General features: G+C 55.9%; 2 protein-coding genes and 1 long non-coding RNA gene across 9 annotated transcripts in view; 1 reads left to right on the forward strand and 2 right to left on the reverse strand.

The window, feature by feature from the left end:
• Window positions 1-574: 574 nt before the first annotated feature.
• SLC5A11 (solute carrier family 5 member 11) lies at window positions 575-13,810 on the reverse strand. 3 transcript variants are annotated; one of them, XM_061349141.1, is made up of 16 exons: window positions 13,403-13,808; window positions 11,614-11,784; window positions 10,647-10,718; window positions 9,919-10,023; window positions 9,639-9,698; window positions 9,367-9,471; window positions 8,007-8,112; window positions 7,209-7,289; window positions 6,560-6,765; window positions 5,896-6,031; window positions 4,954-5,061; window positions 4,407-4,557; window positions 4,009-4,177; window positions 3,098-3,313; window positions 1,789-1,951; window positions 575-802 (listed from the first exon to the last, which is right to left on the reverse strand). In XM_061349141.1, the coding sequence occupies exons 2-16, from the start codon at window positions 11,737-11,739 to the stop codon at window positions 582-584; spliced, it is 2,025 nt and encodes a 674-aa protein (XP_061205125.1). In that variant the 5' UTR covers window positions 11,740-11,784; window positions 13,403-13,808; the 3' UTR covers window positions 575-581. The 3 variants fall into 3 exon arrangements, with proteins under 3 accessions (XP_061205125.1, XP_061205127.1, XP_061205126.1); XM_061349142.1 differs by lacking the exon at window positions 575-802 and adding an exon at window positions 1,297-1,481 and having other exon boundaries at window positions 13,403-13,810; XM_061349143.1 differs by lacking the exon at window positions 1,789-1,951 and having other exon boundaries at window positions 13,403-13,810.
• Window positions 13,098-23,145, forward strand: LOC133210064 (uncharacterized). The gene is made up of 3 exons (XR_009724848.1): window positions 13,098-13,379; window positions 21,511-21,733; window positions 22,537-23,145. It is a non-coding gene; the product is annotated as an uncharacterized LOC133210064 (long non-coding RNA).
• The window catches only part of GRID2IP (Grid2 interacting protein), a 32,092-nt gene continuing 23,538 nt past the window's right edge, over window positions 15,785-24,338 (reverse strand). For 3 of the 5 annotated variants that reach the window (XM_061349131.1, XM_061349133.1, XM_061349132.1), the window contains 9 exons: window positions 23,650-23,737; window positions 22,481-22,558; window positions 21,554-21,750; window positions 20,952-21,107; window positions 19,984-20,070; window positions 19,385-19,514; window positions 18,439-18,557; window positions 17,698-17,862; window positions 15,785-17,353 (listed from right to left, as the gene is read on the reverse strand). In XM_061349131.1, coding sequence (XP_061205115.1) covers window positions 17,282-17,353; window positions 17,698-17,862; window positions 18,439-18,557; window positions 19,385-19,514; window positions 19,984-20,070; window positions 20,952-21,107; window positions 21,554-21,750; window positions 22,481-22,558; window positions 23,650-23,737 — 1,092 coding nt within the window. In that variant the 3' untranslated portion in view covers window positions 15,785-17,281. Of the gene's footprint in view, window positions 17,354-17,697; window positions 17,863-18,438; window positions 18,558-19,384; window positions 19,515-19,983; window positions 20,071-20,951; window positions 21,108-21,553; window positions 21,751-22,480; window positions 22,571-23,649; window positions 23,738-24,338 lie in introns of all 5 variants that reach the window. The other 2 variants (XM_061349130.1, XM_061349129.1) reach the window with 1 other exon arrangement.

A 24,338-nucleotide genomic window follows, 5' to 3' on the forward strand; every position in this document is an offset into this window, starting at 1 on the left:
GCCCCGCGGACGGGGCTGGGGCAGCGGCTGCGGGAGCGGCTCCGGGGCAGCGCGGCAGCCGATCGCGGCTGAAGCAGGGGCAGGATGGGTGCGGGTGCCCGATGCTGGGGTGTTTGGGCTGGTTCAGATCCCCCGTGGGTGCCCGGTGACAGCTCCCTGCCCCGACAGAGCCTCACTGGGGCACATGGAGGCGTTACCTCCCAAGGGTGTGGAAGCAAAGGGGAGCCACATGGTGGTACCTGGTTCTAGAAGCACCAAGAGAATCCAGACTGCCCAGTTCCAGGCAGTGTTCTGACCCCAACGAGCATAACTCAATACTTACAACAGCCAAACACCCCTCTTTCTGCCCTTATCTTTGCACCCATTGTGTTGCATGTTCAGGTCTGACAGTGATGGTGCCGAGCACTCAGCACCTATCACAGCCCGGCCCCCATTAGAAATAAGGGAAGGACTACAGAGGACGGTCTGTTGTCTTAAATAAAGGAAGAACATTTAGGGAGCATTAAGAATTCCATTGACCCTCTGCTCATTATTCTTATTTACACCAATGAACATCAGTCGCTGCCATGAGCAGCCGAGCGCTACGCGAAGTACGCCCAGAGGAAGATGCCGGCGCACACGCACAGCAGCAGGTTGATGTTGAGGACGTGCTTCACCAGCGGCTTCTCCTCTAGGCAAGCCCTGGGGAGCGGCTCGGGTTTGGCCGGTGCCGTGGTCTCGGTGCTGGGCTGCTTGCGCTCCATCCCGCAGAGCCACAGGAGGGTGGTGAGCAGCTTGGAGTCCCCTTTGCTGTTAGTGGGACCTAGGGAGACAGCCAGCAGTGAGGGGTCAGTGGCGCCAGCGGAACGCATCCCAGTGCTCCTGCGCAAAGGGGTGTGATGCTGAAACGCACCGGTGTTGTTTAAACGCATACACTAGCTACTCTGAGCTGTAGGGAGCCCTTCCATTACACCTTTGGGGCTGCAGGAGCAGTTTTCCTCTTCCCTGGAGCACCGAGCTGCAGTTCTAATTCCCAGCATCGTAAGAAACGGTAACAGGAGACTAAGCCTAAAGCTGAGCTGTGGCTGCTCGGTGCGCAGCGGCTCCATCACCCGATGAGGGGTTACTCCACGCGTGTACAGCGGGTTTCCCCAGCAATGGTGTGGGTTAGGACACGCACGACTAAAAGCTGGGGAGGCAGCGCTCGTGCCCCACAGGCGTGAGGCTCCCCAGCCCAGGGCTCAGTAACACACTGAGCTCCCCAATAGCTGTTTCTAGATCCAAGGAACCAGCTGTGGCTGCACCAACAGTGTCCCGAGCCTGGCAGGACCAAGGGATGGTGCCCAGCGCTGGAAGAGGCGCAGCGGGTTGCTGCACGTGTTTGTACCTAATACCGACAAGTACAAGCTTTAAACACTGCACATCCTCCTTCACTGATCTGTCAAGCTCTCCGCCCAGGCCTCTGGGGTCTCCCTGCTGCTAGAGGCGAGCAGAAACCACCACTGCAAAACAGAAATGGAACGCCATGAAAAGAGCCCTGCTTGGCCTCCACCCTCCTCCTCCGGGCAGCACCCGCGGCTAGCGCAGGGCACCGGGCATGGCTTTCTGTATCCCATCAGCTCCTCCTTGATTCCAAGCATATGTAACGGCAGCAAGAGATGGAAGAGGAACTAAACTGCTGCTGAGGTAAAACTGTCCCTGAATGACTGAATGCAGAGGAAGGGGTTGCACGGTTCTTGTCTTCAAAGCCTTTACACAGTGCCTAGGGTAAGGGGTAGGTGTTACTGGGCACGACGTTGGAGCACTTACATTTATTATCATCTGAACTATTGTCAGGAGCAATGCTTATATCAAGCTGGAGAGCTGGGCGCTCAGCTTCACACACTCCTTTGGCAGCATCAGGGGAAGGGCTGAGTGCTAGGTCTGTCTTGGCTGGTGGATCCCCACGTGTGAACCAGGTAAGCCGACTTATCTGATGGCATGAAGAGCGGTGTTAAAGGAAACTGCTTTCTGGTTGCTTAAAGGGCTGCCTGAGCAGCAGAGCCTGCAGAGAGAATGCTTAGAGGGGCCAAACCCTGTTCTCCTGCTCAGCTGGAGCAGGGGAACAGCCAAGTGCTCATATGGAAGTGATAGCTACCATCAGCGTGGTGGGTTTAGTTGGGTCTGGAGCACGACAGTTGGCTGCACAGCCACTCTCTGAAGGATGCTGTTCTCTCTTTAAGCAAGGAGGAGGCATTTCTGCCCGGCACCATCACTGGATGCAGGCTGAGAGCGGGCCAGTGAGCAAAGAGAATGGGAACTGTGGCCAGAGAGGAATGATTCAAAAGAACTGGGGTTGCTGGGAGAAGACAGGCGGGAGTTAGGGTAGTTTTCTTCAAATATATAAAAGACTCATGAAAGAGGGAAGCTCTCAGTGTCAAGGATAGGGTAAAGGAAAGGAGGAGCACAACGGGAAGCTGGAGAGGTTCAGGTTGGAGATGAGTTAAAGCTGCTGCTGGGAGGGAGGTGGGCTCTCGAGCTGACCACACGCCTCCATGGGCATTCTCCCTCTCAGAGGAGGTGCAGAAAGGTGCCAGGTTAGTGCTGTCTCCAAGCAAGAGGATGCGTTGGCCCTTTGGTTTCTGGCCCTCCTTCCTCCTATGATGGTTCTCTGTAGCCTCATTCTATCTACTGAAAGCAGTCAAGCTGGCACAAACCTGTTCCAGGGGAAGTTTCTGCCCTTGAGTTCTCTTTTCCTGTGAGTAAAAAGGCTTCCTCACTAAATTAGTAAGAGAGTTGATAAAGATGACCCAGAAGCTGGAATTTCTTGGGAAAGAGAGGGAAAAAAGCTGATTTGTCATGGTTAAACACACATGTTTGAGCTTAAGAACAGCTCTTGGTAGCATCTACTGTTGACCAGTTTCCAAGGTGGGACTCTGGATTTACGGGACCTAAGTGTCAGCAGGGTGCTGGAGCAGAGGAGGGGTTGTTGTTAGAGGTTATGGCAAGTGTGATAGTACTGAATGGGAACTTGCATCACTGGGTTATTTATCCCCCCGTGATTCCATATCCGTGGATGGAGCGTGGGGCATGCAGGAAAGCGTTAACAGACAACACAAGAACCGTGACGGTGACGCACCATTTCCTCCGAGGGGGGCTCGGTGAGCAGGCTCACGACCAGCACGGTCAGCGTGGAGATGGTGGCCAGGACCATGGAGAAGTAGAGGTAGTGCATGTACTTCACCAGGCCCGGGCGCAGGTCGCTCTCTCCGCACTGGGGCTCGGGGTAGATGAAGTCCAGCACCAGCCGGATGATGCCCAGCAGCAGCCCAATCACCAGGCCCCAGAACGCGCCCTGGGAGAGGAGGGATCTGCTTTACTGGAGCAAGGAGCATGCATCCAGGATGCCTAGGGATACAGGCTGAGCTGAGGCTGCCTTTTCAGAGGGTCTTTGCCTTCCTTCTCTGCTCTGCTGGTGGTGTTTCAGGAGCCTGGTACCTCCCTGTGGGCTCAGCTGGGTCATTAGTTTTGCTGTGGAGGGGAAGGATAACATCCTATATGCCAGGAGACTCTCAAGGCTGGTGTTTATATCCTAATGGTTGCCTTACCCTGCATGGCAGACGGCTGCTCTCTGCCTAACCAAAGCCTGGTTTGGGAAGACTGTACCCTTCACCCAGCCCCAGTCTTTATGGAGAAACTGGAGCCTTAGGACTCCTGATGGCGTTTGGTCTGGCTCCTTCACTCTCTGGGCTCACTGCGCCTTCCCTAGTCCATGTAATAAGCAAGCCAACGGCTAACAAGCCCCTAAGAGGCTTGAGGAGGTGTGAAGGCCACGCTGCAATGGAGCACTGCAGTCACCTCACTCCTGAAGTGCTGATGGAGTCTTGGGAAGCAGCAGGAGCTGCTCCCTCCTGTAGCGGAGATGGATGTGGGGGGGAGGGCTGGGTGTCTCCCTTTTCCCCATCAGAAGGTGGGGTTGAGTTCTAAAGGGCTCCTGCGAGGGCAGCGAGGCCACAGGGACAACTGTGCCGAGCCCAGCGGGGCCGTTACCTTTTCATTAGCTCTTTTCCAGAAGCAGCCCAGGATGAACACCATCGCCACGGGGGGCTGCAGGTAGGAGCTGATGGACTGGATGTAGATGAAGAGCTGCCCTCCCTGGCCAGCCTGAACCAGGGGGATCCACAGGATGGAGACCACAGTGAGCAGCAGCACAAAGACCCTGGGCAGGAGAAAGGTGCCATTAGGCTTAGCTCAGGCTGTGCTTTTCCAGTTGCTCAGCATGCAAGAGTCTAGCTGAGGTCTCTCGTAACCACGAGGCCTCCACTCCACCAAACGGGGTCAGTGTGAAGCTACTGCATCTGTACAGGGGCAGCAGGCACTGAGGTGTGCCCAGATGTGTTCCTGGTGCTGAGGCTCTGACATAACATTCATGTTGCAGCTCTCTGTACCTGCCAACAATCATGAGCTCCCACTCGGAGCACCGGGGACGGAAGTGCTTCCAGAGGTCCATGGTGAAGATGGTGCTGGCACTGTTGAAGATGGAAGTCAGGGAGGACATGAGAGCTGCGATCATCACCGACATCATCAGGCCCCTGAGTCCTGGGGACAGAAGGAGAGGTTCAGCAGCCTTGAGGAGTCCCCAGTGACCCCCTTGGGGTGTCCTCGAATTCTTCTTTCAGCTAGAACAGACCTGAAAAACTGGGTTTAGCCCCAGTTTTAAATGGCAGTGACAGGGAGGAGTTAGCGTTGGTTCTTATCATTAAACACCTGGGCTTTATCTCCTATCCAGGTTGGACTGAATTGGATCTCTGGGTGCTGGATCATCACCCATCTCCCGTCGCACTCTGTCCCTTGCCACTGTCCCACCAAGCCCAACATAAACCCCACTGAAATTATAGCTGTGGGGTATGTTCCTCTCTGAACCTTTCTCACAGACACCTTTAGGCTGGGCCATACTGCACCCATCAGTGCCAGCACCAGCACCAAGCCCCTTACCTGTAGGCAGCAGCTCTAGGACCAGCTTGGGATAAGCGATATCGGAGCAGCCCGATGGGTTGCCACAGACTTTCCGGCAGATTTCTGCATCTGCACAAGCCACCAGGTCTGAAATGAGCACAGGGGAGGGAGAGGCAGGAGTCTGCAGCTGCCATAGACTTGGCTGAACACGTTGGTGCAGTGGGCGCTGTAAATCACCGAGGGAAACACGGCAAGCTTGGGAAGCTTCCAGCACAGGACGGGGCTGTCTCCACACAGTGAGAAAGCAGCTCTGGCCTTCCCTGGTTTCCCTTTTGTTCCTTCCGTGCAAAAGATAGCATCAGTGGAGGCAATGGCCTGCCTGCCTCATTCTCCCCTAGGAATGCTGCTTGCTTGAGGACTATCCCCAGCCCAGCACGGCTCCTCAGGACAAGCACATCCGCACGTTCCCACCTGGTGAGCACTCGCTGACATCTGGGATGTCTCTGAGCGCCCCAAACTTAACTTGCAGGAGGAGCAGCGCGTTGGGTGCAGGGGGGGCTGATCACAGTGTGGAGCAGCAGCAGGGAGCAAGCTCAGACCCCATCAGTGCAGCTGCTGTGAGCAGGGATGACAGCACACGGAGCAGGGCAGGGGGAACACGTGCCTGGGGTCTGCTGCAAGAGGATGTGTGTTCTCCAGCCACAGCTGGAAGGAAATGTCTTTATATGTGGGGCTTTTGATGCATATTTAACTTAGTGCTAAGGGATGGTCCTGCTCCATAGAGTAGGCACAGCCAGTAAGTGATAGAGACAATGCAGCTGTGTACAAGGCCAGGTTGGACACAGGGGCTTGGAGCAAGCTGCTCCAGTGGAAGGGGTCCCTGCCCGTGGCAGAGGTTGGAGCTGGAGAAGCTTTAAGGTCCCTTCCAACCCAAACCAGTCTGGGATTCTGGGATTTTATGATCTCTTCTTCAGCACTTACCTGGGAAGAGAATTCTGCTGATCATGCCCGGCATCACCATCATGAAGAGGGGCAGGATTTTCAGGTAGGAGGTCATCAGGGAGCCTCCTTTGGCATGGGAGAGGTTTTTAGCAGCAAGGGACCTCTGCACAATGACCTAGAAATGAAGGCGTGGGTTTGGTGCTGTCAGCAGAGGGGAGCAAGTGCAGGTGATGTAGTACCAATCGCATATACTTTGTTCTCCTCTGACTACTGAAATCCAGCAAGGGGGAGCGCTGAGCTTGGCTGTAGCTCTGTCATTCTTGCTTCAGATCCTGATAAACTCACAGAATCCCAGCCCGGAACGATGCTGCTTGTGTCACCAAACCTGACCTTGCTTCTGCAGTGCACCGTGCTGCACAGCCTGTGCCTTAACCACCCGTAGTCAGGCTTCACAGCAAGGGAAAGGCTAAAGTCAAAAGCCAAGTCGGGATTAACTCCCAAACCCACTGTGACCCCTCTTTACATTGAGACGATTCCCCAGATTTCGTTGTGTTCATCAAGTTTAGGATTGAAACCATCAGGTTTTACTGAGCCCCCATCAGGAAGAGCAAACCAGGCTGTGTCCAGGCACACCCGAGCTCTGCGATCAGATCCACCCACCCAGCTGCATGCTCTTGGAAGCAGAGAACAGGCGGGCACGCACCTGATCTGTGCACCAGTACCACAGGGACGGGATGGTCATTCCCACCAGCACCCCTGGCCAGGGGAGGTCGGAGTTAACAGGGTCTCGGAATATGTGGAAAGCGTCTTTCCTTGGCAAGCCGCAGCTGCTGTTCTCCTTGCGGGAGCTGGGAATGGCATCGAAGTATTTTGTCTGCAAGCCTTCAAGACCACCAACTTCAACAAAGCCTGGAACAGGTCAGCAGGAGCAGTTACCGCCTCTGCCCGGCGGGTACCCTGAGCTTCAGTCTGCTGTTTGCTATGGGTGATGCTCCACAAGTGCTGTGTGCAGCATCACTCGTAGCATCAAGTGTACTTTGCTGTGGGTGATGCTTTGAAAACCCAAAGCTACAGACTCATGGGGTGGCAAATAGCACAGTGCTAAAGGTTCTGCCTAGAGAAGGTGTTTGTTCACCTATAACACTGCTTCTGGATGTGTTTCTTCAGAGGTTTTCAGGGGGAACTTGTGCATCTTTAACACACAAGGAATTACTATTGCATGAACATCTATTCCAACAGGAGAACACAGAGAAAGCCACTCCTGTGTGGTAATTGTGATGATCCACCTTGTCTGTAGCACTTGGTAAAGCTTCTATCACAGTGTTAGGAATAACCCCCAGGGAAGCACTCACTGAAGACCATGAGAGTCACAGCCCCGATGAGCATGATGAAGGTCTGCAGCGCGTCCGTGTAGATCACTGCGGCCAGGCCACCTGGGAGGGCAGAGAAGCACCAAACTGGGAAAGTGGGACTGATGTGTAGCATCCTGCGCTCTGCAGACTGGTCACACTGGGACTCGGAGCATGCTGGGCTGAAATTTCTCGTGTTTGAATCATAATGAGTCACCACTTTGTCACTAAAAAAGCCAAAGTCCAATGCAAGAGCTTGTACGGGAAATACGTGGAAAAACTCCAGAGCAAAGCCAAGCTGAATAAGGAGAAGCGAAATAAAAGGGTGTCTTTATGAGCAACATCACCAGGGGTGAGCAGTGGGAAAGGAGAAACCTTTATGGGTTTGGGATTTGCTGCTTGCTCCGTGCATGGCTCTTTTCCATTTGGCCCCTCATAAGCCCTGAAAGGGCATCCAGGATTGACAATGCTGTCCACATTCCAGGGCTCATTGTTATGTAAAGCACTCATACCTCCAGAAAGCCCAGAGGAAAATGTATTGTGCAAATGCCTCGAGCGTAACTTCTCCTTAAAGCAGAAGTGCTCTGCATGCACGAATCCCTATGCCTGTGGCCCTAGGAGGGGTATTAACTTACTCCTACCGGGTAATAGTTGCTTATCAAGCAAGCTGTCAGCTGCTTTTCCCCATCCCTGTTATCCATACTCCTGGCAAACCCAGCTTGCATGGGAAAGGCTGGACTCTGAGCACTGGTGCACTCATCACACAGGATCTGTGGTACGATCTGAAACTCAGCCCTGTACCTGCAACGGTGTAAACGGCCGTGATGGCCAGCAAGCCCACCACAGCGATGTAGAGGTCCCAGTGTAAGGCTTGCTGGATGAAGAGGGCCCCAGCATACATGTCAACCTGGAGGGAGAAGGATGTCAGCACCGTTCTAGTGCCCCTCGAAGCAGGTAGTGCCGGGGAACATGAGCATTCAGCTCCCCGAGCTGTCTCCTATAGCAGAATCAATGTGGTTGGTAACTGCTTGTGACCCCCAGCTCCCCGCTGTGTCCCCTCCATGCAGCACATCCCTCTGCAACCCGAGCTCCTGCGCACTGCACATCAGGGCCTGGCTCCATTCCCTACTGGCGTTCAGGTGGGATGAGCTTATCCCTTCCTGGAGCCCCAGAGCCAGGGCATTGTGGCACCTCCTGCATTTGCTGTGATGGAAATTCCTCCCTGACATGGTGACAGGAGGGTAACAGGGAGGAAAGGTGTCCTGGGGGCTGGAGCCAGCCCTGACCAACTCGCTCTGCAGCCAGGTGAAGATGCTGCCGTTTGGGATAGGCAGACTGCAGGCCACAGAATGACGGGTATGAAAGCATCCTGGATGCAGGAATAGTGTTATCAGAGATATCCATTAAAGAGCATCCTGGATGCAGGAATAGTGTTATCAGAGATCTCCATTAAAAAGCATCCTGGATGCAGGAATAGTTATCAGAGATCTCCATTAAAGAGCATCCTGGATGCAGGAATAGTTATCAGAGATCTCCATTAAAGAGCTGGTTTTTCCTAGAGCCACCTGCACCCCCTGACCTGTGGCTGTTTCAGCAGGCGTGGGTCACACAGCACATCCCTCTTTAGCCCTGCAAGAACACCAACGGGGACCTGTGTGGCTTCACAGGTCCCTGCCCCACCTCAGGTTAATGAACAGCAGGGAGGTGTTGTGCAAGGCTCGGGTCAGTTATTTATTCAAGGCCCTGCATCAGGCAGGAGCAGTGAATCGCTCAGCACTCTTCACCTGAGCACAAGCCACCTCCTCCTCCTGCGTGTGACAGTGGTTGGTGGCTGTGCAGGCAGTAAATGTGCAAAGGGGAGAATCTGAGCTGCCAGATGTATAAAAGCTAACAACAGACACATCCATGCTCGCAGCCCGACTCCTCAATGAGCTGCTGCTCAGGATGCTGACACCCAGCTTCCCTCCCACTGCAGCAAGCATTCAGGTGCTCAAGGGAGGAAAAGGAGGTATTCTTTGTGTGTGGGTTCTCACAGTGCCTGTAGTCTAATTTCCCCAGGTATTTTAATACACCCTTTTCTGCAGCCAGCAGCTGCATTCCTGAGCCTCATTCATCCCATTTCCAGCCTGAATTCAGCCTGGTTCCAGTGTTTTCTACTTACTGATATTTTGGTGAAGATGTAGATGAACAAATAGAGAATCGCCAGGAACATCTGGATTCTTTTGCCTCCAAAACGTTTCTGCAAGTACTCTGGCATGGTGGTAACCTGTGGGAGACACAAGCCATCGGCAAGGTGGTACCCGACAGCTCTCCTCCCCATTAGCCCAGGCCCTGCAGAAGGACCACAGCTGCAGCAGATGTTAAACCCAGCAGCCAAGCAGGTGCTGCAGATACCAGTAAATCACTGCTGGGCACAACATCCCACCTACGTACCCCCGCTGCGATGTAAATCGGCAGGAACAGCCAGGCCAGCACCAGGACAGAGAACATCCCCTGCGGAGCAAATGGGAAGGAAGGTGAGGGATGCTGGGCAGGGATGCGAGCTGCTGGCTCTGTGGGACACGGGGATGGGGTTATCCTTCAGAGGCCTCAAACCCCAGCAGCCCCTGGTGCCATTGGGCTCCTGCAGCAGGACTCCGAGCCTCTGGAGCTGCTGGACCTGCAGGGGCTGGAGTTGCCCTGTACAGCACCGGTGCTGCTGCTCCACACTCACATTCCACTCATAGGCTGTTGCGGCAATTCCCGAGGCGGCTCCTGACCCAGCCAGGCCGATGAAGTGGCCGCTTCCAACATTGCTGGCAAACAGGGATGCGCCCACCTGGAGAAAGAGGGAAAATCAGAGCTGGCCCTGCACAGGGCGGGTGGGAGCACAGGGATGCTGGTCCCCTGCTTGTGGCTATGGAGGATGTGAAATCCTTGTCACCCACTGCCACCTTCTTCTTGTCCCTACACATTCAGTGTCTCTGGCACCTTTATCCAGCTTCTTTCATTATTCACTGCCTATCGCTCATTCTGGGGCATGTTTAGCCCCATCCTGCTGCCAAAATCATGCCTGGTCTTGTGCAGGGGAGCAGGGCAGAAGGTGGGAGGTAACAAGCAGAAATGCCAGGTCATGAGGTTCCTCTGTTAGTCCACACTGACTGACCAGCCCAAGCAGAAGACCCTCAGTATAAAGCTGTGTCTGTGATGGGTAATTCTGGATGTCTCCAGGTCAAAGCATGCAGGACCAGGCTTGCATGGGGCCCAGGCTGCAGCAGCTCTGCTCCCCCCCGTTTCCCATATGAAATAAACCAGGCAGTTTTGTAACTGCATCCATGCAAAACATGGAAGTACTTTTTACTCCTGTTTCCCATTTGGAGAATTAAGTTCTGCTGGGCCAGAAGTGCTTTTGGTCTTGCTGTAGCCGATGGGCACAAGCGCTGTAGTGATGGAGATACTTACAGGCCACCAAACCATCTGGCCTCCAGCTAGGAAGTAGCCTTTCACAGTGCTGCGCTGCGTCTTCCACATGGACTGGGGAAGCAGAAAAGCACAACGGAGGTTTCAGCAACCACTTCACTGTGGAGCAGGGCATCACCAAGAGGGACTTCCCCTACAGGAGACTCTGTGCTGCCATCGGGTGAAAGCAAAGGGGTCCTGGAAGGACCTGCAGCTCCTGTTGGGAAATCCCAGGGGACAAGAGAGCAGCAGACAAGGGAGGGAGCAGCCATGCACAAGGTCAGCATCCGGATTGACTGTTTGCTGTGATAAGCAAGCTAAATCCCTCCAGATCAGCGAGGAAGTCGAATGGTTTTGGATGAGAGCTATGGGCATCCCTAGGCATTGGGTCTGACCCGGAGCAATGCTCAGCATTGCACGTATTACTGACTGCTCTTCCTCAGGGATTTCAGGCAGTTTCATGCAACACCAGCAGCGTTATCACCACATTGGAAGGGAGCAGCTATTCATCTCTGCCTTATGACAGCCACATTGTGCTTCTGCTGTTACAGAAGCCATGCCAAAAGGATGTCCTTCTGCCTTAATTATAACCAAACAGCATTTGTAATTTATGGACTCTGCAGTCTAGACCACTGTGGACAGGCTCAGGTGATTTATAGGACAGCAGTTCCTTCCGGGATGAACAAACCATGATTCTTAGCAATACTTCATACTTAAACAACCTCTTCCTGACAAGGGTTCTTAAAGCTTGGCAAACACTAGAGCTGAACAGCTCTCCTGCAGCACTGAGCACCCTTCCCCAGGCTGGAGAGAGGAAAAGGACCTGTAGACTCTTATCTTTCTGCTTGTTGACTTGAACCCAGTGGAGCGCTGCCTCATTCAAGCCAAAGTGAAAGACTTTGGGGCCAAAGCAGCCCTGGTCTTTGGTAGAACAGGGCGCATAGGAAGGCTCTCAGTGCTATCTGCTTACCCACAGCCCAACCGCGAGGACGAACACGAAGTACAGCACAAGGACAGCGATGTCCACGGCTTCCAGTGTCCTCTGGGGGAACACGTCCCACGGGGGGGTCACAGGGGTGCTGCTGGTGGTCTCCATGGCTTCCTCTGCAGGCCCGGTGCTTCTCTGCCTCGATGCATGTATCTGTTAAAGAGTGGGTTGCATGGTCCGGAGGGACCCGGCCTCCTCCTGCCTGTGGCTGCCCAGCTCCCTCGGCCTCTCTTGCACTTGTGAAGCCACATTTATAAGCTCCCCCCTGCCTAAAGGTGGGGCGAGGGGTGGCCTTCAGCAGCCCGGGGCTCCCGCATGGACCAGCACAGAGCAGGCGGTCGAACGAGTTCTTCCTCCGAGCACCATCGTGCAGCGGAGCACGGACCCGAGCAGCCTCAGCCACCCTGTCCCTCGGTCACAACCGGCTTCACCGCATTGTCCCTGTGGGAGCTGCAGCTGGAACCTGCCCTGAGCTCCCCGTGAGATGAGGTGAAACCACCGCTGTCCTGCACCCGTCGCCAAGGGCTGTGAGTGAAGGCAAGAGGATGGAGGTGCAGGTGCGGTGGTGATGGAGATGCTGCGGTTTCTCCCGCTGGGCAGTATCCGGAGGGCAAACCTTGCCCTGTGTGCCCATTACACCCAGTCCTGCAGCACTGGGGCTGTGGGCCTGTGCACTTATGGAGAGGCTGGGCAATAAATAAGGAGTCTTCTGGTGGTTGACACCATCTCCTCACCCACTTTCCACAGCAGCAGCCTCCAGTACCAGAGCTCGATATGGTGCTGAGCCATGTTGGGGTTGAGTGGCAGTGGTAGCAGCACCAGGCTGGGACTGGGGACTCGCAGCACCTTATCAGGGCCTGTTCTGTGCCTCATAGAGCCCCCAGATCCCACTGAATTCCTTGGGAGCTTCTGCCTGGCAAGGATGCAGGGCACTGAAGCTCAGTCTTACCTCTTTAAGAGGCAATATGTCTTGGCTGTCACTGAGTTTTTACTGGCACGCTTAACCTCTAACAAGGAAAAGACAAACAGGGTTTGGTATGTCAGCCCCAGGATGCTGCTGACCCCATGCTGACACCTCCTGCTTTCCCTTTCTCAGCTCTGATAGTGCTGTTTCTTTCCATCCCAAGACACTTCCCATCCCAGGTGGGTAGCACGGCAGTGCAGACCGCGCTATAGGATACCCACGCTCAGTCCCAGTCAGGATCCAGCCCACATATAGGAGAGAGTTGTGTCCATCCCTCCAAAACACATGTGAATTCAGAGCTCTGCAGGCATTAGCGGTGCCCATCAGTGGTGGAAGGTGGGGGATGCTCCAGGGGCATCCCGGAGCTGAGAGCCAGTGCCCCATTGGGGCAGCTGGAGCTGGCAGGCCCTGGGGAAGGGGCAGCGCGGTCGCTCTGCTTTCACATCCCAACTGCACGGCCCAGTGGAAATTTTGCCTGCTTTGTGCATGCAGCTCACGGCTCGGTGCCCTCGGCTCCTGGCACCGGCGGCAGCGCTGTCCCCGCCAGAGACCGCGCGGCAGGGACATCCGTGGCATGGAAATGAAGCGGCTGAAGCCAGCCCTCTATCAATGGTGCTGGGAGAGGCGCAGCCCACGTGGGGCTCGAGGGACCCACCGGGACCACTGGAAATGCCTCCTCGAGGTGGGGGGGTTAAAGCATCCCCAGGTACATCCATCCTCCTGAGGACACAGCGCTGGACCACGGCCCCCAACCCTCGCACCGACCGCAGCTCCCCGACTCGAGGTACAAGCTGAAAGGGAACTTACTGCGCTCAGCCGGGTCTCATTCTGTCCCCTGCACCAGGCACCACCGAGCCTCTGCCAACTGACAGGCAGCTTAAATATTGCCAGAGGGTCGGGATTTGCCAGCGGAGCCGTTAACGGTGTCCCAAGGAACGAGGAGGACTAGCGATAGTCAAAGTTAAACCACTGGCCCGGAGTCCGTCTCTCGGTGTCCCGTGGCTCTGGTGAGGAGCCGCGCGTTATTTTCACTCTCAGGGCTCACGGGTCAAACTCCACAGAGTGCCTTTCTCTTAAGCAATCTGCACAGCCAGAGAAGGGACAGGCAACAATAACCCAGCCACGCTGATGTCCTCCCGAGCTGACAGCCCGCGGCATGGCACGGGGGGGAGCTGACAGCGAGAGTGCCCGAGCCTCGCAGAGAGCAGAATCCACCCATGGCATGGATGGGGTTTGTCGCTTGCTCCCACTCCATCCCAGCACCAGGCTGGAGGTTTCGGCTTCAGCATCATCGCTCTGAAAACCTGATAAACACCTACAGGCAATTCTTGACATTGATAATAGAAGCGAGTTTGTTAACTAGAAAAGGGCTCCCCAGGCTCTATAATAACAGAAAGCAAAGCCTTGGTGTGTGTATTTTATCCCCTTGTTTCACTTTTGGCTTATAGTGCAGATGAACAGAGCTAAAGGTCTTTGAACCTTGTGATTGGAGATGCTTTCATTTGATCTGCTGGAACTTGGAAAACCCCGATTTCCCTAAATTGCATTGGGGACCCAGCAGTCAGGTGCCCCGTGCTGGCTCCCAGTCTGTGCCACTTTATCCTGACTTCCAGCCTTTCCATTCTGGAGCTGACACCTCAGTTTGTCTCTTTGGCATCTTTTATGGCACCTGGAAAATCATTATAGGTAGTGGCCCTTCGAACCATTATCAAGATACTTAGAGAGAGGGTTCAAAGTGGTTGCACTTTGGCTTGGAGATGCCAGCCTCGTGCTGGTTTACCCCAGCTACAGCTGCTTCGTGCCTTCACCGTGGCTTTCCTAAAGCTGCTCATTTCCTATTTGAGGTCTTTCACCCCCCCATTTCTTGCAGGGAAGAGTGAAACCCCTCAAATACTGCGAGGTTTGGGATGTAACCGGGGTGCTCAGGTCACTGCTCCCGGCTCTGGCACAGGGGGAAGCGGCACCCATGGAGCCGGAGCCTGCATTCCCTGCCTGACCCTGGGTTGCTGCCTCACTTATTGTTTCCTTCCCAAGGACAGGCTTTCCTGTGCCGAGGATCCCGTGACCGGGGCTGACGCAGGGGCTCTGTTGAGCCGGGGCTGTGAGGACAGTGCCAGGGCACTGGTTCTGGGGAGAAATGCCCTCCTGTTTGCAGTTACCAAGAAGCAGCAAAGGCAGCGTGTGAAGGGTGATGCTGACTGCGAGGGGGGCCCTGGGATCTGTTCTGCAACGGGTGTGGGAGGTTTCGCATCTGCAGTGGGCAGCTTGGGAGCCTTTCAGTGGTACAAGAAAGCTGGAGAGGGGCTTTGTAAGTGGGCACATAGGGGCAGGCCAAGGGGAATGGTTTGAACCTGCCCGAGGGGAGACTGAGCTGAGCTCTTAGGCAGAAGCTCTTCCCTGTGAGGGTGCTGAGGCGCTGGCACAGGGTGCCCAGAGAAGCTGTGGCTGCCCCATCCCTGGCAGTGTTCAAGGCCAGGTTGGACACAGGGGCTTGGAGCAAGCTGCTCCAGTGGAAGGGGTCCCTGCCTGTGGCAGGGGTTGGAGCTGGAGAAGCTTTAAGGTCCCTTCAACCTAAACCATGCTGGGGTTCCATGGTTATCCCCAGGGCTGCAGAAAAGCCATGCTGGCTGAGCCAGGAGCATCAGGAGGGGCCTGAGCACTGTAAATGCACAGGCCCAGCAAGGGATTTCTACCTGTCACGTCTCAGTTAGCTCTGCTCAGAGCTCTTTTACAGTTGCCGGTGCTGTGGCCTCCAGGGAGGACGGAGCAGCCTGCTCTAAACAAGCCAAACTACAACCAGAAAGCTGATAGCAGCCGGCCCCTATCTGCTTTAGTGTAAAGGAGATAAACCCCTCTGGGGACATAAACCCAGCCTCAGCCAGGAATTCCTTCGCAGAGGGAAACAACCCCTGCTCATCCCCTCTCTCAGTGCTTTCTCCTGCAGGCTGCAGGAATACTCCACGCTATGCCAGGAATGTGCTGCTCACCCCCAGCCCATGAACCTGGCTGCTGGTGCGCACGCAGGGCTGGTTGTGCTCGTGCCGCTGTCGAGCCCAGCAAGGTCGGATCCTGCAGCTCCCTCCTGGAGGGGTGAGCGGTCACAGCAGTGCATGGTGCAGGACCGCACCTGCAGCCACCACACGCGCAGTGTGTGACACAACACCGAGGTTCATGCCATCAGGAGGCAGAAGGCAGCAGCTTTATTTCAGGACCAGCACAAAGGCATGGGGAGAGGCTGAGCTGTGACTAGACACAAGTCCCGTTATCAAAGAATACAACTGTAAGTCAGAAGTTCTGGTTCTTTGAAAATATTCCCATAAAAATACCAAAGGGGTTGGAGTTCTAGCCATCCTGGAGAGGTACAACACGTAGCAAAACCTATGTACAGCGCTTTCACCTTTGCGAGGGAAAAGAACCTCGGGTGGTTTCAACATTGAATATGCGGTTAGAAAAATGAACCAAAATGAACTGGATGCAGTGTGCAGCATCCCAGACACGTGGAGCTGGGGCAGCGTTGCCCTGAGGGCTGGTCAACACTAGAAGCTACCTGGCACTTCAAGCTGTGTGAGCTGAGAACACTTGTGGAAATGCACTTCACTCCCTAGAGCAGGGCTTAAAACCAGAGCGACCCCCCCAGATTTGATGGGCATCAGGTCCCCACTAAGTAATGCACCAGATGGTGATCCTGCGCTCGAGCAGGGGCTGCAGGAGGAGCTCTGGCTCTGGCAATAGATGGGAGGAAGGTTCCCTATGCTATGTCTTCCACTGGGCAAGATGTTGGAGCGAGTGGGGTCTGAAAGGCAATGGATGCGGGTTGCACGGAGTGATGCTTCCCAGTGTGAATGCACTGGAGCGTGGCTGCTGGCAAGCTCTGGGGGCACCGTGTCACCCCGAGGGGCATGCACTGAGCAGGGGATGCTGCTTCCCTTCCATCCCAGGGACACCGCATCTAAACAACAAGCAGACATTGTTGGAAGGTTGGACCTGCACACTCTGAGTTCCCTGGGTGCACTCAGCATGAACAAGCGGCCATACACGAAAGGGCTCTTGGGATTCCAGCCCTTGGGAGCAAATATAGGACAGGGATCTATTTCTCACTGGTCTGTATCCCTGTGGCACCAGAATGCTCAGGGATTTGTGTCTCCTGGTGGGTTCCAATAAGCCTATAGTGATGCTGGTTAAACTCTTGGGATGATTCCAAGACCTGCCAGTCTCTACCACACCTTCAAGCAAAGCTGATGGCCAGGAAGGACTCTGGCCTTCCCTTACTCCAACACAGCTGGGCAGAGCCAGACTGGATCACATCTGGGACCGCACTGACCTTCCAGAAGGGTTCTGAAGGTTGTGTTGCATCCCATTGCCACCGGCCGGCAATGGCATGCTCTGGGAACACGAGAGTGGGGCTTTACCCAGGGGTGTCTAAATCCTGGGATGAGCTGGGAATGGAGGACGCCAGGAAAGCTCTTGTCAAGACCAGTGAGGTGCTCACCTTCATGTCCCCGTGCCTCACCCCCGCACCCATCCACCACCCCCTCTGGTGCCCTTTCAGCATCCCGACTGCCCCCAGCCCCGGTCCCTGTTGTGCTGGGTGGGAGCAGGCGGCAGCAGCGGGTGTACAACCGGCCTCAACGGGAGCAAATTGCACTTGGTTGGCAATGAGCACTGCGGCTCCTGGGATGCTGCCCATCACCAGGCCAGGGGGGACGTCATCCGGGGGCTGCGCTGGCTCTCGCCGACCTGCACGTCACTGAGTGCCCGCTGCAGAGAGAGCAGAGAGAGGAGATGGGCACGGGCCAGGGATGCCCTGGCCACTACAGGCTTAATTCTACCCCTGCTTCCCACTGCACTGGTCACTCTGTGTCTGCTTTGTGGAGCTCCAACCCAGCCTTTGTTAACCAAGAAGGTTGGACCATGACAATCTGCTTGACTCCCCGTGGGGCTGGTGACCCTCAACCCTCCTGCACCCCCCAACCAACCTGTACACCGAAACCTGGCACTTCACAGACACAAAGCCCTCATCTGGCTCCCACGGCTCACGTGCAGGTAAAACACTGATGTTTAACAGGACCCCCTCGCCGGCTGCCCTTGCAAGCAGAGCTCACCTCAAACTTGCTCATGAATTCTGCAAAAATGCCAAAGAAAGCCTCAGAAGTTGTCATTTTGGAGTCCTCCCCGAAGAAGGAGAGCACCTTGCTGAACTCCTCCATGGCCTTGTGCTGCAGGTCGTCCAGGGATCGCATGGCAGGCTGGGCACTCTCCAGGAAGGACTGAGGGAAGCGGCTTAAGGACAAACAGCCTGGTACAGGTCAGAGTCGCTTCTGCTCATCAAGTGGCTGGGTTTCATCTTGGGTCTAAGAAAGGAGCTGCTGCAGATGCTGGCTGCAAAGGGGGCCCACTGGCGCGCTCAGCTTCCCCAGCAGCGCTTACAGAACCTTAGGTTTGTGTTGGAAGGGGCCTTAAAGCTCCTCCAGCTCCAACCCCTGCCAAGGGCAGGGACCCCTTCCACTGGAGCAGCTTGCTCCAAGCCCCTGTGTCCAACCTGGCCTTGAGCACTGCCAGGGATGGGGCAGCCACAGCTTCTCTGGGCCAGTGTGGAAGGATGAGCAGCTCAGCAAGCTCGCTGGCCTCGTGGGTTTGCCCTGCAGAGGCAGGGGAACCAGTGACCATCACCAAAGCTGTTTCCCACACTGAGTGGAGAGGGATGATTCCCCAAGTGCTGAGATGATGCTTTCCTATAGCAGGACACAGCCCCGCTGCTGCCCAAGGGGGCACAAAGACACCGAATGGTTTCCCTGGAGGCAGTGAAGTCACCTCAGTGATGTGTCCCATTCACAGAAGGATACGGCCATCACAACAGCAAACCTGTCCTCTGCGGTAGCTGGCATGTTGTGACAGGCCATCTGTATGTCACTGACAGTGGTGTGCAGGTCCTTTAGGTCAGCTGTGAGCGTTCTCTGATTCACTGCATGGGAAGAGAGGGGTCAGCGTTAGGAGGCTTAGGGCTGGCTTCCTGCAGCACAGTGAGAGCCATGGGTGAGACAAGGTCTGACACTGGGTATAAAGTGGCAGCAGTTTGGGCAGCAGTGAGCCTTCAGTGACAGAGCAGTTGGGGCAGATACAAAACCCAGCTGGAAAGCTACAGGTACAGACTTTCAAGGGGGAATTGCCATCCCTGGGCCTGCATTTCCTCCTTTATTTACCCACTAATTCCCAAGGGAATTGCTCACAGACAGCAGGGGATGGGTTGCAAGGAGGATGCAGGCTCTGCTCTGTGTGCAGCCAGCCTGCTGTGACCCCACCTCAGTGGATGGGTGATGCCCAGCAGCTATGTGACTTGTCTACGGCAGGCAGGGAAGCGGGACGATGCTCAGCAGTGCCATAGCTGTTCCTGGATGCTGAACCCAGCCACGAGGGTGCTGTGCGCTCTGCACCACCTGCATCAGTAGCACCGGGGATGGAAGGAGGCAGGGGCTGGGTGGAGCAGAGCAGCTCCCGGCCCTTCCCTCTGCTGCACGGACACCTCTGGACTTGGGAACCGCTGCTCCAGGTCAGGAGGCTGAGGTCAGGGCACAGAGCACTGCCGAGGCACTGCCATGTGCGGCAGCACGGGGTGGATGGGACCTCCCCTGTCACTGAGCTCATCCCTTCCTAACCCCATCCTCCCACTCAGGACCGTTCCTCACTCATTTCGCTGCCATCCTGCTCGTGCCAATGCTGTGCAGCTCACGACTGATTCCAGACCCAACCAGAACCAAGGCACAGAGCTCACAGGTGCTTTCATCCCTTTACCTTTGGCAGCGAGCGGCACTGTGGGAAGATCCTTGGCGAAGCCCAGGAGCTCTGGGAAGTGTTGGCTGAGTGACTTGGCAAGGATGTGCAGGAAGGTGGATTTCCCATCAACGGTCTTGGTCGTGTTCAGCTGCAGCAAAGCAAAACAGGTCAGGAGGTCCCTATGCAGAGGAGAGTGGGGTTTGCCATGCGCTCAGTGTGTCGGTCACCGGTCACACAGGGGCTCCTCTGTTCTCTCAGCTCACCCCGCCTTCACGTGCGTGGCGATACCAGCCATGATACGTGGATTAATGGTTAAAGAGGACGTTTAATGTTTAGACAGCACGTTACACCCAGAGGAGTGGAGGCGAGGTGCTAATCGATGCTCTCACCCCATCCTCCACAGCAGCCCACGTGGGATGAAGACCTTTGATTTCCCCAACCCCACAGCCTCTCAGCAAGCACGGGTCTCAGGCCCCAGCACCCTGAAGCATCAGAGCACTGGTACGGCCTCCCTGGAGCCCACCCTGCACGTCAATCCGGGACCCTTGTGCAGGGACAGGCACTTGGAGCTCCCAGCACTGGTGCCTCCTGTACAGAGCAGGCAGGCATTGTCCTACCTCAGTGAGAAAGTTGATTTTGAAGCCCGTGGTTTTGCTGGTCCTGGGCTGCCCGTTGTTCAGGTAGTTCCCCATCGCCAGCACAAACTGCAGGGAGAAACCCCAGTGAGAGACTGGGCAGTGACCTCCAGCACTTACATTGTCCCTTCTCCTTCTGGGTCACAGAGACCTACAAGTGATGTGGTAGGAGCAGAGCTAAGAAGCCACCCTCTGTCTACAGGGCTTCTTCTGTGCCAGGTCACTTCTGCCAAGGGGCCCCTAGGTGCGTTCTTAGAGCATCAGTAAGAAAACATCACCAGTGCATTCAATGGGTTAGACTGGGTGCATGGATACATGTGAAGGCAGAATTCCTGCTGGGTCTGTACACACTGGCACATGCCAAAGCTCTCTTCTCCCCAAAGCCTGTTGTGACTTTTATCTGTAAGGGGGTGTTTCAGAGGGAACAGTGACCAGCAGAGCCAGCTTTCCCCTCCAGAACACTCCAGTTCCTTCTGCTGCAGCTTCACAGCCTTGGAGGCACATCAGGACCCCAGGGTGGGCTCACCCGAGTCCCAGCATCCCTCCTGGGGCCTGGCAAGGAGCAGGGACCTCAGGACCATCGGGGTTTCAGGCTGGGGCTCTCTGTTCACCTTCCATTAATGTGCAACCAGCCATTGCCCCCTGTTGACTTGGTGCTGGGGGTTACTGCCCAGGTGCCACTAATCTGGAAATGCCTTTGTCACATTTGGAACTCATTTATGCCACCTGCTGCTTTCAAACCCCCACTGAACATCAGTGTGGGGCAGCTGATGGCAGTGGGGTCAAGGAGCCCTGCAGCAGGATCTGCTCTCTCCTGCAAGCTGCTCGAGCTGCATGGGGAGAGGTGCTGGGCACAGCACTGGGGCTGGAGCTGTGCCTGCGCTGCCCAGGCTCCTGCAGGCATCCCATGGACACCGGTGGCTGACAGCAGCAGGAGGGACTGTGCTGACCTCCAGGATCTTGGCCAGCTTCTTGCTGCTCTTCAGCTCCAGAGAGGCCTTGCAGATGCACTCGTAGCTCGCCTTGATCTCCTCTGTCTTCTCCTGCAGAGTGGTCTTGAAGTGCAGGCTGCGCAGGCGGATCTTGTACTCCGGGACTGACAGCATCTGGGATCAAAAGGAGGGGAGAGTTGCCACTGTCCCCACCAGCCTTAACCCTACTGTATCGTGTTTCTCCTGGGATGTTTCCCAGTACATGGGAGCAGCATGCACAGGCAACCACATGGAGCAGCCTGACAGTGGCTGGAACTCGCAGGGCACAGCCAGTTTGCTGCCACAGGATGGGGACATTGCATGCCAATATCCACAAGTGACTTTGTCACCAGGAGCTGGGCAAAGTCACTCCTGTCGTGGAGCAAACATCAAGGGATGCTTCGGCAGTGGGAGCTGCTGGATGCCAAGGCCTGAGCATCAGTGCCCAGCGGTCCCTGTGACCGGTGCCACCAGCTCTGCCCATCCCACAGCATGCAGGAGCATCCTGCTGATTGCTCTGTGCTTTCCTTCCCTCCAGCCTCAGAGGGACACCCCTGGAGCACATCCCTGCCCGCAGGTACCTGCAGCACAAACTGGTCGGGCTCACTCAGCTTCCCAGGGTTCTCCTTGTAGCTCTGGAAGCGCTGCACTTCCTCCCCATCGGGCGCGTACAGCAGGAGCTGCTTGATGTGGGAGGGCTCCAGCCGGTCCGTCTCCATCGTCATGAGGATCTGGCGCAGCTCCATGTGCGACAGCTTGAGGTGGGCTATGAGGATGGCTGTGGGAAGGGAGGGATGTCACTTGGAGCAGAGGAGGACAGGACCCCCCTGGGGATGGCTGTGCTGGGGACAGGCTGCCCAGCAGCATGGGGATGCTCAAGGTGTGAATGGTGTGGACCGCTCCATGTGCCCGCAGTGGCATGGGGTAATCCCTAGGGAGAAGAAGGGCTTCCCACTCCCCAGGGCCCTGCAGAGGCCGCATGGGGACCCTGAGGAGTTGCTCTGGTCCTGCAGACACACGCACACCACCCCCCCTTGCCCAGGGCATTGCATCCTGTGCATGCACATCCCCAATGCATCAGGCTGGGTTGCTATGGAAGCCACCTCCCGTGTCTCCTCCTCTCCCACATCCCTCATGGACAGGAGACCTGGGTCTCACAGGGTCCCCCCAAGCCCTTCCATGCTCCTTTACATCAGAAGCACATCCTGGAGAAGCAGCCCTGCCCCTTGCACACCCTCACTGCTCCATGGGACCATGCAGGCTCTGTCCCTCTGCCCCCCGAGGCCAATGAGCCACATCCCATCTCCATCCCTTGTTGTAAACGCTGCTTCTTCCCCCTGCCAAGGGCTGAGCCCAGCCTGGAGGATGCAGAAAGAGCCCAGAGCAGCTGAGCTGTGCGGGGATTGTGCCCATGGGATTGTGCTCATGTGGCCTCCTTCCTTTTACCTTTCCAGTTCTCTACATCTCTGGGCCCGTTTCGGGCTGGGTTCACCCTGGCCTTTACTCACATGTGTTGTAGGCCTTTTTGTGGGACAAAATCTCAACCACGTCTTTCTTTTTAAAGTTCTCAGGCATGAGAGTTGGCTCTGGAAGAGAAACTGAGAGATTTAATCATGGGTAAGGACAGGCTCAGCCGGCTCCAGCGGGAAGAAAACTGCCCTGAAAACAGGGAAACCATGAGTGACACAACGGATGCTTTGCACACAGCAATGGCTCCGGGAGTCCTTGAATTCAGCGATTCAAAGATCTCCTCAATGGAGGACTCAGCTGGAGCTGGAAAAGGCAAAACGAGAGGTGAGACACACAGAAAACCCCAGACTGCCCAGAAACAGCCCCAAATGGATGCATCCCATTTCATGCCACTGCCGGTCCCAGCTGTATCTGCCTGTTCTGGCTTAGCTCTGCCCATGCTGCCATCATGTATCTCGTCCCTTGCGGCAGAGCTCAGCCATCCCATTGGCATTTTGCTTTTCCCAGTGTAAATGAGGCAGCCATGCTGCCCCATGGATCCCTTTGGGAATACTGTGGGCGACAGGAGCTCTCTGCTTGCACCCTGAATGCCTCAGTCCATGGGTCTGCAGGAGACCCCTATTCAAGAGCAAGAGGGGAGACGTGCAGTAGCTGCAGACCCCATACATAGGTCTTGTGGGGAGCTAGCATGTTGTATATGCAACAAGAGAAGTGGTGTTTGTAACGCTCCTTATGGACACAGAAATGTTCTTGTGGCTTTCTCAGGGCTGAGTTCCCAACGCTCCAACTCCCTTCCCAACTGCAGCCATTCCCGCAGGGCCGTGCACGGCGCTGGCTGTCCCCACTGCACACCCCACGGCAAGCAGAGGCTGTGCACAGCTCCTTACTACATGGGGCAGGTTGGAGTGGTGTGGGGGCACTGCAATGGTGATGCTGCTGTGAGAGCCGGGAAGCAGCACGGGGAGAGAAACTCAGCTGAGCTTCCTGCCCCAACCAACTGAAACATGGGGGGAACACAGGGACAGCGGCCAGGGACATTAAGGGACACGGGGAAACAATCTCCCCCTTAATGACCTGCTGAGCCGCACAGTGCTGAGCATGAGCAAAGGCTGTGCTGGGTGATGTTGGGACCAGACACTGCCCCTCGGCCCCCCAGTTCCTCCCAGTGCCCCAGTACCAGGACCTGTTCTGGGGCTCAGGTACTTACTTGTAGGCTTCTGCGTCCCGAAGTGCAGCTCCAGGTCGAGGTATTTGACCATGTCGCTGAGCTTGTCGTAGTCAGAGTCCTCCCCGAGCTGCAGGAGGAGGGAGAGTCAGGAGCTGCAGCAACACCCGGCACTGCCCATTGGCACCCAGTGGCCACCTTCCCTCTGCCCCAGCTGAGCTCCATGTCCCTAAGGAGCCCAGGCCAGGTTGGTGGCACTGGAGACTCGGCCATCGCAAACCCTGGGCAGAAACCAGAGCCGATGAACCGGTCACCTCCATGGAGGTGGCTTCCGCAGGAGTCACCAAACCCAGGAGGTGGGACCCGATCTGCTCTCAGAAGAGAGGAATAAACCCGGAGATGCACCCCAGGAGCGTGCCCTCGCGGCTGCAGCCTGCGGGTTCATTCAGCTTTAACAGAGCCACAGAGCCCTCCCTGCTGCTCCTCCCTTGGGACGCCATCACCGCAGGTGGGTCCAAACAATTCCAATGTGGAGAAGAAACAGCATCAAGGTATGTTTGGGTTGGAAGGGATCTTAAAGCTCATCCAGGTCCAGTCGCTGCCACTCATATTAGGGACGGGCCAAGGGGAATGGCTTGAACCTGCCAGAGGGGAGACTGAGCTGAGCTCTTAGGCAGAAGCTCTTCCCTGTGAGGGTGCTGAGGCGCTGGCACAGGGTGCCCAGAGAAGCT

Source organism: Neopsephotus bourkii, unplaced genomic scaffold, assembly GCF_033783945.1.
Source record: "Neopsephotus bourkii isolate Nb327-2 ecotype Australia unplaced genomic scaffold, CSIRO-AGI_Nbou_v1 NB_384, whole genome shotgun sequence".
Lineage (NCBI taxonomy): Eukaryota > Metazoa > Chordata > Aves > Psittaciformes > Psittacidae > Neopsephotus > Neopsephotus bourkii.